The 14,914-nt window shown below is 39.2% G+C and overlaps 1 protein-coding gene across 12 annotated transcripts in view; it reads left to right on the top strand.

The window, feature by feature from the left end:
- C2CD5 (C2 calcium dependent domain containing 5) overlaps window positions 1-14,914 on the top strand; it is a 93,172-nt gene that overhangs the window by 25,766 nt on the left and 52,492 nt on the right. For 9 of the 12 annotated variants that reach the window (XM_032221931.1, XM_032221929.1, XM_032221928.1 and 6 more), the window contains exons 7-8: window positions 2,677-2,828; window positions 9,974-10,059. In XM_032221931.1, the coding sequence (XP_032077822.1) occupies window positions 2,677-2,828; window positions 9,974-10,059 (238 nt within the window). Of the gene's footprint in view, window positions 1-1,297; window positions 1,723-2,676; window positions 2,829-9,973; window positions 10,060-14,914 lie in introns of those variants that run through there. The other 3 variants (XM_032221936.1, XM_032221935.1, XM_032221937.1) reach the window with 3 other exon arrangements.

The following is a 14,914-nucleotide window of genomic DNA, read 5'->3' as shown; positions in this document are numbered from 1 at the left end:
GAAATAGAAATAACACTGTGCCAATCTAAAAGTACTTTGGGAAAGCTAAACGCCAATGAAAATATATTACTTTATGACTTGCAATTATATAGCTCTTTTTTATTGAAATCTAAACAGGAAAAATTGCTAGAAAACAATGTGAGATTATCTCAGTCATGCATACTGAAATTTTTAAATTAGTTTAATTTAACCTATTGGCCTGTGCCACTCTCTAGGTTAAAAATAATCTCTTTTTTTTAGTCCAAGTGAGCACCCAAATAAGTGTTAGACTTCTATTTTAAGTTTTATATCTATGGAGATTCTCAGTCATCCAGGTCATGGTTACCCCAAAGGTGCTTTTTCAAGACGCAACTGGACTTTCTTTGTTTTTCTTTGAAGATGTTTCGCTTCTCTCATCCAAGACGCTTCTTCATCTGACTGGATGGTTCCTTTCATTCTCCACTGTCCATTCAGAGCTGAAGAAGCTTCTTGGATGAGAAGCGAAACATCTTCAAAGAAAAACCAGAAAGCCCAGTTGCCTCTTGAAAAAGCACCTTAGGGACATTTTAAATGTTACTTAAATTAAATACTTACCATGACCTCATTGCTTTTTATAGCAGCAGAAAGCTTTCATTAATTTCACTTAGCATACTTAGACATTTACATTGATCAGAAATAAAATTAAGTTGGTCCAGTTCATTCCCTTACATTTAGATTTCAACGATTATTGGGGGCTTATTTTTAGCTTTCTAGCTAAACTTTAGCCGAGTTATAACTACATGTCAACTGAGTAATGCTTAGTTGGTTCTTTAGAGTTTCAATTCTTTAGAGTAGAGGTGTAAAACTCCAAAACTAGGGCCCTGTATATTCCTCTGTGTAGATTCTGGAAAGTTTGTCTGCATATCTTCTATTTTAAAAAATCAATTAGGCTACCCTTTCTTAAATATCAATCTCCCAAATTCCTATTCTCAATGTAAAGCATTGAGAAGGAAGAGGGAGGTCATATGTGATTATCTCATAAGGTCTTTCTTCACCTTCTCCATGTTATGATCATTAACTAATTGCATGCTTAAGTGTTAAGCTAACTAAATTGCCAAGCTGGAGCCATTGCATCGGTGGATTGAATTTTTAGGAAGCGTCCCAATTTCCCATTCACCCCCTGATTGAAATTAGTGGAATTTGGTTGAATCCTGGTGGCATAATGGTTAGAATGCAGTACTGCAGGCTAACTCTGCCCACAGCCTAGAGTTCAATCCTGACGGGACTCAAGGTTGACCCATCCTTCTGAGGTGGGTAAAATGTGCACCCAAATTGTTGGGGGCAAGAGGCTGACTCTGTAAACTGCTTAGAGAGGGCTGTAAAGCACTGTGAAGCTGTATATAAGGCTAAGTGCTCTTGCTCTTAAATCTATGGGCAACATTGGGAATCCCTGCAGACCTTACATTTGACACTTCTGCTTCAGAGTTTGCTCTTCACCAACAAGCAAACCGCAACCGCAACCTTCCGGTAACTAGAACACCCTAGAATAATTTTTTTAAAAAAATGTAACTTTGCCATTTTTTTTTTTGTATGTATTTTTCCCCCCCTTTCCTTCAATCTCGGCTGCAAATTCTCTCAGGTCTCTGCCGGCTCATCCGCCCAACCATGGATGTCGTTCGACTCACAACAGTCCAATTCACACTGCTACTGGCTCACGGCTTACTCAGAACTTCTCTGTGTCTGTTCCCACTCTCATCTACACTGGTACGCGGCTGCTCAGATTCAGAAGCTGGGGAGAGACAGGCGGCAGACACATTGACAGGCAGGCAGGCAGTGTAGGCAGGTACCTATATCTCCTTAAGAGTTCTTCTTCTCCAGATAAGTCCTTTGTATTCACCTGCTAAGTCAGAGGAAGCAGGAGGCCTCAAGGATATCTTCTGATCTCTTTTTTTTTTGCTTTATTGTGCATACCTGTTTTCTCCCCCCTCCTCCCCCCCCCCATTATGCAATAATGAAGTTTGCATCTCAGGTGTCTCTCTCGTAGTACAGAGAGAAATGTACAATTTGATCAGGCTTGATGTTTGATGTTCTCAAAAAGGGTTCTGTGCAAGATGTCTCAAATTGGACCGACAGGTAAGGCTTTGCTACCGGTAGCAGCGCTTGTGAGTACCAACGTTCTGGGTATGGTTTCTCCTCTTTCCGCTTTGTTTTTAGCTGTGGCAACCTGCAAATGCTGACGGATAAGGAAACATTCCCCCCCCCCGGAAATATATATGCGTCTTTATATATAAATGTATATATATACAAATATATAACATATCTTGTCTGTTTGTACGTCAAGGCACAGATATATAACCTGCAACCATTGCTTTTGTTTTCTTTTGTAAGAATCTGGTTCAACAAAAAAAAACATACTGCATTCTTGCAGCCATGGTTTTTGATGGGTTTTACGTTCTTGTTTAATTTCTTGCTTTTCGATGCTTTATGCTTTAGCTGTGGTTTTTGTTTTGCTGCCTCCACGAAGTTGTGCGGCGAACAACCTTTTTCCCAATGCCTGTGGGCATCATAATCTAGCTTCCCACCTTAAGTCAACCATTGGCCCTGTCCCCCCCCCCGCCCCCCCCCGCCCCCCTCCCTGTCCACATCCTGGTTTTGGGATCATCAGCCTGGTCCTTTTGACGTAGGATCACTGAATCTGTTTCCACCTTCTTCTGGCAGGATTCCTTTCAATGAAGACCCCAACCCCAATCCTCATTCATCAGGACCCTCCACCCCTCTGAAAAACCAAATCTATTCCTTTTCACCTTCCAAGTCCTACAGTCGGCAGTCCTCCTCTTCTGACACAGATTTGAGTTTGACACCCAAAACTGGTAAGGTGCTTCCACCCACATTAACTTTAATTTGTTTGTGATTTGTTTTGCTGAATTTGTGTTGTTCCTATTTTAGCTTTTCACTTCATGGCCTTTCTCTGTAAACCTTTGAATTGTTTATTGAATTATGTGGCATCTGGACATCTTCTGCAAACTGACATAGTAACCACTACACTAAGATTATCCTATAGCAGTGTTTCTCAACCTTGGCCACTTGAAGATGTCTGGACTTCAATTCCCAGAATTCCCCAGCCAACAAATGCTGGCTGGGGAATTCTGGGAGTTGAAGTCCAGACATCTTCACGTGACCAAGGTTGAGAAACACTGTCCTAAAGAATTGCCTTTTCGTTTCCTCCACATCATATCGCAAATTATGGGAAATAAAAGTAACCACAATATGTTTGGGAGGTAGTCTACCATGTCTTTCTTAATATGTACAAATAGGTATAACAAATTAAAACTTTTTTTTTTGTATCTGCACGTCTTTATAATCAACTGAATAAGGGCTGGTTGATGTCTTTGGGGCTGCTTTGAAGACAACAATAAGATAGTTTTCATTTTATACCACCTTACAATGCCTTGGTGAGGCCACACTTGGAATACTGCATTCAGTTTTGGTCGCCACGATGTAGAAAATACGTGGAGACTCTAGAAAGAGTGCAGAGAAGAGCAACAAAGAGGATTAGGGGACTGGAGGCTAAAACATATGAAGAACGGTCGCAGGAACTGGGTATGTCTAGTTTAATAGAAAGAAGGACTAGGGGAGACATGATAGCAGCATTCCAATATCTCAGGGGTTGCCACAAAGAAGAGGGAGTCAAGCTATTTTCCAAAGCACCCGAGGGCAGAACATGAAGCAATGGGTGGAAACAGATCAAGGAGAGAAGCAACTTAGAACTAAGGAGAAATTTCCTGACAGTGAGAACAATTAATCAGTGGAACAGCTTGCCTCCAGAAGTTGTGAATACCTCAACACTGGAAGTCTTTAAGATTATGTTGGATAGCCATTTGTCTGAAACGGTATAGGGTTTCCTGCCTAGGCAGGGGTTGGACTAGAAGACCTCCAAGGTCCCTTCCAACTCTGCTATTGTATTGTATTATGTTACAACAATCTTCAATTCTCTAATTTAGAAAATGAAATTTCATGTTAACTTTTTACTATTGTCAAAACATAACTTAAGATATGACAAACCCAGTGCTTTTACAGATAGCCCTCGACTTATGACGGACCACTATTGAGCCCAAAATTTCCATTACTAAGCAAAATAATGGTTAAGTGTGTTTTGCCCCATTTTACAACCTTTCTCGCCACAATTGTTATGTGACTCACGACAGTTGATAAGTTAGTAACATGATTGTTAAATGACTTTGGCTTCTCCGTTGACTTTGCTTGTTGGAAGGTTTCAGAAGGTCATCACTTGACCCCGGGATGCTGTGACCATCATAAATGCCAGATGCCAATTTGAATTTTGATCACATGATCAGAGTTACTTTTTTCAGTGCTGTCACCAAGCAAATAATTTGTAAATTGAGGACTACCTGTATATAGGGAGTGTATGCATACCATACTGGAAACAGAGAGGAGCAAAATAGCATCACTTTCATGTGACTGTTTTACTCTGCCTACAAACACAGTGATTCTTGAACTATTAGCCAGACTTGCCTTGAATGGCACGGGAGAGTTAATAAAAAGCCACAATAAACTATTGTTTCGCATTTCTAAGGACCACTCTGAAATGAGAAGCAAAGTGGCTGTGAGAAGAGGCCTGATGAAATAATAAGGTTTGTTTATAGTTCATCTTGTTAGGCTGGGATTTAGTTAACTGAATGTAAATCTCCCATTCCCTGCACATATTTCTGTTTTGTACTCTAAATTATGTTTGTACTCTTAAGTGACAAATATGGAAAGGCATTTTTAACAATATAGCTTCACATATATATAATGCTGACATATCACGGCTTTAACAGAATTTAAGCACACTTCTCAGTGGGCAAAAAAACCCTATACTTCTTCTTTCCCTAAAATAGGAAGGATTGTACAGGTAATCCTCGACTTACAACCACAGTGGGGATCAGAACACCGGCCACTATGATCGAGTTTATTGAATAAATAGCTGAGCCCAAGGCAACTTTAGACTGGAGACTCTCATATTGCATTGTTAAATTAAAAAGGGATTTGAAATTACCTCAAGTCCTATTTTCAAATACTTCCTGTCATTTCTTTTACAAACTAAAAGATAGGAAATTACAAAGCTCTGTAAATTATGTCTAGTACAGAACTTAGACTAATGGGGTTGGAATGAACCTTGGAGATCTTCTAGTCCAACCCCCTACTCAAGCAGGAGACCCCATACCATTCCAAACAAATGGAATCTCTTCTGAAAAGCCTCCAGTGATGGAAACGCCCATAATGTCTGGTGGCAAGTGGTTCCACTGATTATTTTTTTAGCAGATTTTTTAATTATTTTTTGCCTTCTACAACACCTTACAGTCATTATATCAACATTGTTATGTCATCATACCTGTACGTGTATATAATATTTCGCTTCTATATTTACACACCTTTATACATAGTTCTATATATATTTATATATATATTGTTTTTTGGCTTAATTAATTTTATTCTTGTTTTGCAGCCATTTGTACCAATTGTTCCAAATTTCATAATATTCCGACTCTTCTTTATCTTTTAAGTTCAGTGTTAATTTGTTCATCTCTGCACAATCCAAAGTTTTTTTTAATCACTAATTCGTCCGAGGGGGTATTATTTTGTTTCCAGCATTGGGCAAATGCTATTCTAGATGTCTTAATATGTACTTAATTTTCTTTCTATATTTTCCTTTGATTATTCCCAGTAGAAAGATTTGTATTTAATCTGTTCTCCTGTAATTTCTTGCACTCATTTCCAAATTTTTGTTCAATATTTTTGTGTTTCCGGGCAGGTCCACCATATGTGATAAAAAGTCCTTTGTACCTTTTTACACTTCCAGCAGGTCGGCTTCATGTTTGGGTACATTTTAGCCAATCTTGTTGGTGGTAAATGCCAACGATAAAACATTTTGTATATATTTTCTTTAAGTGCTGCTGATCGCGTTAGTTTATAATTTGCATTTCAAATTCTTTCCCAATCCACTATTGGAAAGAGTCAGGTTCCACTGATTAATTGTTCTCACTGTCAGGAATTTTCTCCTTAGTTTTAGGTTGCTTCTCTCTTTAATGCTCTTTCATCCCTTACTATTTGTTCTGCCCTCAGGTCCTTTAAAATAAGTCAGATTCACCGCTAATTATAATACGTACGATATATGGGGAAATTTAGCTGTAGAGGTGTTGTATTATGGTTTAGAGTTATGGAGTCTTAAAACCGAGAATTGTGCTTTCTTTACTAAATTAAACAATCTAATGCAGAGATTGACTATTTTCTGAATGAGGATTTTGGTGCTTACCCAGAAAGTATATATGTGGAGGAAACTGAAAAGAAGAGAACACGGTTATTTATTTATTTTATTGCAAAATCAAAATGCAAAGTAACATTTTTTTTTTAAATGGAAGGCTTTCAAAGCAAGCTGCTCCCATATTCCATCAAAAAGTGCAAAATCGTTCTGAAAAGGGGGAACATTTTATTTATTTGTTTGTTTGTTGTTTATCACATTTCTGCACCGTTCATCTCACCTCTTTAACTTACGTGCTTTCTTTTTTTTAAAACTCTCATGGAAAATGGGTATTCCTCTCCTGCAAAAACCCATTCAGTTTGGAATAAGCTGCAATTAAAAAATAAATAAAATAAATCAAAGCATACTTCCATGGCTTTAAAATAATAGGCGAAGGTTTCCGTGTCCGGTGTTCCCATTCATCACGTTGCGTTTGTCATCCTGTGAATTGTAAATCCGTAACGGTTCATAATGCTTTTCGCTGTCTGTGCTTTTCTTAACAAATCTGGTTTTGTTTGATTCATGTTGCTTTTTTTCTTTCTTTTCTTCTTGATTTCTTTTTCTTCTTCTTCTTCTTCTTCTTCTTTTTTTGTCATTTTCTGAACTCTACCATCTCTTTACTGCTTTTCTCCGCAGCACTTCCCCTGTGGGGACCCAAGATTTTCCTGCTTCCCAGTTCCCCAACATTATCTTGTCATTCCCCACCACTTCCAAGGCCCCGTCTTCTCTGCTCCGGGTCTAGTTCTAACCCACTTCACTCTAGCCCTGTGAACCCAATTCTCAGGAAAAGTATTTCTTTCACTGAAGAGCTGCTTCTGGCTGCTTCGGGTAGGATGACTCTTCAATCGCCTTGCTGGTTTGGGTAGTGGCACCAAGCACAGTCTGAAAGCTTCTTATGATTTGCCCCCCACCCCTCCCTCGACCCGTTTAAAATCCCAAAACTGCTGGCTACATGACGTTGATATAATTGTTTTTCTGGGATTGGTTCCCCACTTCCCCAAGTTTAACACAACTGTTTTTTTTTAAATCATTTTTATCATGCCTTTTTAATCATACCTTTCCTCTCCCAAAACTTCATGAGATAGATAATTGGCCTTTTTTTTTGGAAAAATTAAATAAATCTGTGGTAGAGGCAGTCCTGGACTTATGACACCGTGAAGCCCAAAATTCCCATGGCCAATCAAGACAGTTAAATGTGTCTTGCCCCATTTGACGATCTTCCTTGCCACGGTTGTTAAATGAATCACTGCACTTGTTACGTTAACAATACAGTTGTTAAATCAGTGTGGCTTCCCCGTTGAATTTGTTTGAGAGAAGGTCACAAACGGTGTTCACGTGACCCTGGAACATGTGACACACATGTCCAGGATATGTGAAGTAAACGTGACACACACACACACACCCCAAATGTAGATATGAACCAGTTGCCAAGCATCTACATTTGGATTAAGTGTGAAAAGTGGCCATAAGTCATTTTCTCCAACGCGGTTGTAACTTCGAATGGTCACTAAATGAATGGTTGTAAGTCGAGGACTGCCTGTATAGCCATCCATTTCTGGCCATGTTTCAATGCTCCTCTGTTTCGATTGGGAGGAACATTTCTTCTTTTTCTTCCTTGTCTTCTTTAAGTCATTCATATTTCTCTGTGGAACCATCATGTGGCCATCAGTCCTGCTTTGTTTTTTGTTTTTTTCTTGTACTTGCAATTTAAATGCCCTTCTAAATGTTCACGGTATAAATGTCAGTTTTGCCTGTCCTTTCACAAGGCTGTTTCAACGAACGTAAACTTGGTTGATGATGTGAAGCAATGCGGTTTGGGGGTTGTTCTCTTTCTGGGTGAAGTAGATTTCATTTCTACAAACAGCCTTCATTCCATTTCTGTCTCCGCTCTTAGTATCGTTTATAGTCCCTTGTCAGACAGATTTGACAGCAAAAAGAAAAAAAAATTAGATGGACTGACCACGCAGAAAGGGACTATATAGATGCTAACGTTTGTTTCCTTATCCAAAAAAACAGCTAAAAATGGAGGTTTTAATAAGACAGGAATGAACAGCGATCTGTAAATTTAATCATAATCAGGGAGGTCTGTTTGCTGCCATTTGCAAAGATTGCAAGTGTTTGCAGAACATCAACTGTAATATCAAGGGTTGGTACAAAACAAACATTTCAATTCAAATGAGCAGGAAATCTTAAAAGTCTCTGAAATTAGATGAATTGTTAATTTTGACAGTTTGTCCTTTATCATTAGACCAAGTAGGCAGGCCTCTGTAATTCCATTAATCATGTTTAGTTGCAAGTAAGTAAGTAAGATCTTTATGCAAGAATTTGGCTACTGGTATGTATTTCAGATACTTATTGTGGCCGAATTATAAACATTCTTGTACTTTTCTCCAAGTCTTATTTTACTGAGGCTTGCCCTGAACAGCTTGGAGAGAAATTGAAATGTGAAATAAGAAGTTTTAAAAAGGCTAAGCACAATAGTTTTGGCATTGCTCTTCTAGGCTGACCTATGTCTCCTTAAAACGTATAAATGTCTTGAATAATAGAGCAGATTTGATTAAGAACTTATCAAGCAATCATAAAAGGACCTTGCAAATAACTGGTAGAATTTATATTATATTGTCCATATTCTTCTCTTTTTTTCACATAAGCTACAGGGTGAATAGTTTAACATAACATCCAATCCTGGAGTTTTTATTGAAACGAAGATTTTTGTGCCATCCTTCCAAAAAAAGGAAAAGTTTAAAATCAGCTATAATTCTGCTTTATGTAATAAGCATATTAAATTGCACTATTGGATTTAACCAACATACTGAGGCATCCCCCTATTAATTAGTTTGCTGGTGCTTTGTTAAGAGAAATTAGAACACTCTCCTTATTAGTTGTAAATGTGGATCTTGGGTCTGATTAGCAATCCATTCAGCTCACTATTATTAAGGGTTATTATTACTGGAGATTTGGTGTTTATGACAATTGGGGATACCAAAGACTGATACTGGAAACTTTGAATTTAAATCATATCTTTATGATTTAAATACAACCTTTCCTGAATAAATGTAATGGAGTTACTCCTGTAAACACAGATGTGAAATGCCTCATCATTTCAGCCTTGAAAATACATTATTTTCCTTTATTCTTTTAGCTTTGTAGGATTATATCCTTTTTTTCTAATAACTGTGGGGCTTGTTAAATCAGCACAGAGTTCCAAGTTTTAGTCCCTTTTTACGTCAAAATATCTACATGGTTGTTCACATAATCACGTGAAAATTTTTGTATTTCAGACTGCAGTGTGGTAATGTAATCTTTAAACACTCTGAAATATTTAACTTTTGAATTCTGTTTGGGATTTTAAAAGTTCAAATTGGACTGAGGGGCATAATCTTTAGCCAGTGGCTTACTAAAGTTTTCATCTGGCATGATCACGTTTAATAGTTCTTGCACATAAATCGTAGGGAATGTGCACACTAATTATAATTAAAAACTATAGCCTGTTAAATGAAGCTGAAGCTTACCTCTCCCCCCCCCCCAACACTAAATACATCTTTTCATAAATTAATTGATACACAACTCTGGCTTTTTGACCACCTCAGGTTAGACTTTCACAGGGTTGTCTACATTTGCTAGTAATCAAACAAGTGCCACATTTTTAATATAACTTTGATGTAATGTCTATTAATTATGTGATTTCACTTTGACTTACGTGCTGATATTCTTTAGGAATGGGAAGTGGTAGTGCTGGAAAAGAAGGGGGGCCTTTAAAAGCTCTGTTAAGACAACAAACTCAATCAGCTCTGGAGCAAAGGGTAAGAAATTCATTAAATCCTCTTATATATTTGATGTATACCAGCAGTGTTCATGTCTAATGCCATTGGGTTCAATAGGGTTAATTCCTTGGAAAATCTGTGTAGGATTTCAGCCTAGAACTATCATTTTAGAAACATTCCTGTATTTTTCTGCTGCTGTGTGGGAAAAGTGTACTTGAATGTTTCCTTTGTTATTAAGTAATTATCCTTCTGCTGCAATTGTGAATTATATAGGCTATTGGACAAAGGGATGAAATGCATATCCCTATAAAGAAGAGATTTACATCGTGAAGATTTTCATAGAACTCGTAAGGTTTTCATTGGTCTTTTTGCTGATGACATAAAGGTGTGTAATAGAGTTGGGGTTATTCATAACATGGAAGATGATTTGGCATCGGTGGAAAATGGGTAAAAAAAATGTGGAAATTGCAGTTCAATGTTTCTTAATGTAAGACTGTGCGTTTAGAGAAAAGGAATCTTCTGGAAGGGTACAATACTGGAGGCACAAAATTAGACAAAGCAGCAGAAGAAAAGGATTTAAGGTGTGCTCATAGCAGATGACTGCAAAAGAGTAAGGAGTGGCCAGGCAACTGTGTATGTAAACCAAATTCTGGGATGCATCACTACAAGGACCACCAGCAAGAAAAAGGAGGACCTACTTTGTTTGTTAGCCGCCCTGAGTCCCTCGGGAATAGGGCGGCATACAAGTGTAATAAACATACAAACATCCCTATTATAGGGATAATAGGACCATATAGGACAGTGTTGGCTAACCCTTTTCTCCTCCCGTGCTGAAATTTGCGCGCATGCGTCGCCACACCCATAATGCAATGCGCCCTGCCCCCAGTGCGTATGCACACGCCCACCTGTGCATGTGCACAACCCTGTGCCCCATTTTGGGTCTAGCAGGCCTTCCTAAAGCCTCCTGAAACCAAAAATGGGGCACGGAGGGTGCGCGCTGCAACACCCCCACCCCACTCCCGTGCTCCCCTGCTCAGAGTGCTGCTGCGTGGCGGGATGAACTCCCGTCACTCACTGCAGCTTCTTGATGGAGACATGAAAGGAACCCCCACGGGTCTAACCCGGTGATGTCACCAGCTAAACCTTTCAACGCAGAAGCGCCTTAAAGGGTGCTTCCGACAGGAATGGAGCCCATTTGGAAGGTTCCACCACAAAACCGCATTCGACTAAAGGGCGGTCGACGAAACCGCGTAGCTGTCATCACAGCGCGACAACAGCGCGGAGAAAAAAGCATGCTGTAAACGCTAAACCTAAAATTAACCCCTAAACCTAACACCCCTACACCCCTAAACCTAATCCTAATCCTAAACCTAACCCTAAACCTAACCCTTAACCTAACACTAAACCTAATCCTAACCCTTAACCTAACCCTAATCCTAACCCTTAACCTAACCCTAACCCTTAACCTAACCCTAAACCTAACCCTTACCTTAACTTGAATCGGCTTGCTTTCAAAGCGCTATTTAAAGCGCCCTTCTTTCTCCTCGCTCGCTGTTGTCGCCCTGTTGATGACGTCAGCGACGCGGTTTAATCGGGCGCGCTTTAGTCGAGCACGGTTTTGTCGTGCCACGCATTTGGAAAACTGTGCCCAGTTCTGTAGACCTTACTTTTAAAAAAGATAAGATTAAGTGAGTTCAGAGACGGACCACAAAAGTGGTGGAAGGTCTGACGGAAAAAACATATCAGAAGAGATTGGAAGAGAAAAAAACCTCAAAGAAGGGCAGACTCGATGGACCCCTAGGTCTGTTTCTGCTCTTAGTTTCCTATGTTTCTGTAAACCTGAATGCAAATATATATATATACATTCTTTTCTCATCAGCCTATCTTTTTCATATTCCTATTTCAGTCAACTGAGCTTAAAACAAAAAAACCTTCATGTGAGGAGTGTAATCAAAATAGAGACAAGCAACCTTCCTCATGTCCTACCCGCAACTTCAATTTTATATCTGTAAATGTTTACGAGAGGCTATTTAAGTCTGATTATTAGACGCTGAAAACCACATTGTGAATAAGGACCTCACTTTCACAGGGGCGGATTTCAAATTGCTTGTAGCAGTGAAATTTTACTTCAGTGAATGAAGAGGGTTAAGCCGAAAATTACATGTTTATATGTCATGTCCAGAGGTGGGATTCAGCCGGTTCTCTCCGCTTCAGGCAAACCGATAGCGGCGGCTGTGGGAGGCTCCGCCCCCCCTGCCCCAACATAATGCACCAATGGTACGCATGTGCAGATGAGTCATGTGCAAGCACGCAGGGGCGCCTGCTCACATTTGCGAACCGGTAGGAAAGGTAAATGAATCCCACCTCTGGTCACGTCCCATTAAAATGTGGATTAATTCAAAATGAATAGCAGTAGCATTGTATCAGTGGATAATTTTCTCCCCATTTTTGTGTTACCTATTGCTAAGGGAGGATCGCCTCATAAATTCTGTAGAAGGCGGGTATGTTCCAATTGCTGTGTGACACTTCACCTCTATCTCTTTGTGTTCATATTTATTTTGAGACTCTTTTTTTTTCTACCTTGGACCTTCTATTTGAGGAATTTGGAGACGGTTATTATTTTTTTTCCACATTCCTTATGGAATTGTTCCTAGGCAGAAAATTTTCGAGAAAGCTTTCCGGAGCTTTTAAACCGTCCAGTTCCTCCTTTGACTTCCGCATGACTGTACATTTCATGTAACTTATCATTTTTTGTTGATTTGATTTTGTAATATTTAATTTGAAAGCTAACAAAGGAGGGGGAAAAAAGTGTTGACTTTGTTGACTTTGGTGCTTCTCCTACTAATTTAGATATTTTGTGGATAAAGGGGTTTATCCTTTCGGTTGATATGCAGTAAATGTTTTCATTCTTTACAAATGTTGACTTTGCAGTCTGAGTACTTAAATGTACATTCTTTATAAGTCACAAGCATACAATTTTATAAGAGATCTTTAAACGATTTTGCCTTTAAAGTGGCGTATTAAAGGCTACTTCACAAATAACATGCATAGAGAATATGCATGATGCATGTTGAGATTAGCTTCATATTGGAAAATATGATTTCTTTATTTGCTTCTGCTTTCCCCCCTATCAAATCACGTCCTTTTTTTGGCACTTAGTGAAACGTGGCCAATAGTGACTCTGTGGTCCTCCATAGGAAATATAATAGTATAATAGTTATCCTGAAATATAATATTATTTAACCTGTGCATCCTAACGAAGCACCACAGGTGACAGTAGCAATTGGTAAACTTTACTATTTCTTCGTATGCATAATTTGTACACTGCAATAGTACAAATTCTGGTAATCGTTTTGCATATACAGTGAAATTTTCTCAGTTTTCCAGACCTTGATATAACGGACTGCTTGCAACAGACCAGATTTATACAGAGATTTTACATAATGTCATTTGCAAGATGTAATTAACATGCAAATGGAAAATTACTGAGATGATTTATTTTTGCATTTAAGAGATATTACTGAATAACTGAGATTCTGTTTAAGCAAGGTTTCACTGTATGTGCACTGAATAAACATCTTGAACTTGACATCTGCATCTTTTAATTCAGGGGTAAATACCAACTGCCAACCTGGCTGTGCTGCCTTGACCCTGCTGAATTTATTCCCATTTATGTAGAATAACTAATATGCAAATCCATGACCTATTTTCACAAAATCTTATTGGACCAAGAAGATTAAAAATGCTTTTATATGAAGAACATGCCTAATGAAAAGCATCAAATGAATTAGTTCTGTGCTTTAATATCTTATTTCAACATATTCCAGTTTTTCACCCTACTGTAAAAAATCTGTGAGTGGTCTTCCAGGACAGCTCCAAGTAGAACATGTTACTGTAGTCCAATTGAGAGGAGACCATGAGTGGCTGTTCAAAGGACCTTCTAGTCAGAGATGATATTCAGCAGGTTCTGACAGGCTCCAGAGAACCTGTTCACTTTTCTGCCTAGATCAGTGATGATGAACATGTGACACATGTGTCAAATGTGACATGCCACAATGTTTTGGGTGACATGCAGCATTTGCAGAGGTGGTATTCAGCCGGTTCTGACCAGTTCTGGAGAACCGGTAGTGGAAATTTTGAGTAGTTCAGAGAACCCGTAAATACAACCTCTGACTGGCCCTGCCCCCATCTATTCTCTGCCTCCCGAGTCCCAGCTGATTGGGAGGAAATGGGGATTTTGCAGTAACCTTCCCCTGCCATACCCACCAAGCCACGCCTACAAAGCCACGCCCATAGAACCAGTAGTAAAAAAAATTGAATCCCACCACTGCTTCTAGTCCAGGAACAGACGTCACTGGCACACTTTGATATACCTGTACACAAAGGCTTCAGGCAGGAGCTGTGAATTCAAAGAGACCCTCCATGTCAATGTACACCCCATTAAAGAATAAAGGTGAAATATCACAGAAAAGGGGGAGGGGATCAAGCAAACAAACAAAGATTGACCTTAAGCATGTTCCTCCCCATCTAGACTTGCACATCTGGATCTGATCTCCAACACCATCTCTTAATCAGCCCAGGGCCAAGACGTATAATTGGGGATCATTAGCATATTGAGCCACTGTGGCACAGTAGTTAGAGGGCAGGGTTCCACCACAAAACCGCGCTCGACTAAACCGCGTAGCTGACATCATCAACAGGGTGACAACAGCGCAGAGACAGAAGCACGCAGTAAACCCTAAAATTAAAATTAACCCCTAAACCTAACCCCCCTAAACCTAATCCTAAACCTAATCCTTAACCTAACCCTAAACCTAACCCTTAGCCTAACCCTAAACCTAATCCTAACCCTAAAGCTAACCCTAAACCTAACCCTTACCTTAAGTTGAATCGG

Source organism: Thamnophis elegans, chromosome 7 (assembly GCF_009769535.1).
Source record: "Thamnophis elegans isolate rThaEle1 chromosome 7, rThaEle1.pri, whole genome shotgun sequence".
Classification (NCBI taxonomy): domain Eukaryota; kingdom Metazoa; phylum Chordata; class Lepidosauria; order Squamata; family Colubridae; genus Thamnophis; species Thamnophis elegans.
Note: the sequence above shows the minus strand (reverse complement) of the source record. Positions and strands in the feature narration are given on the sequence as shown.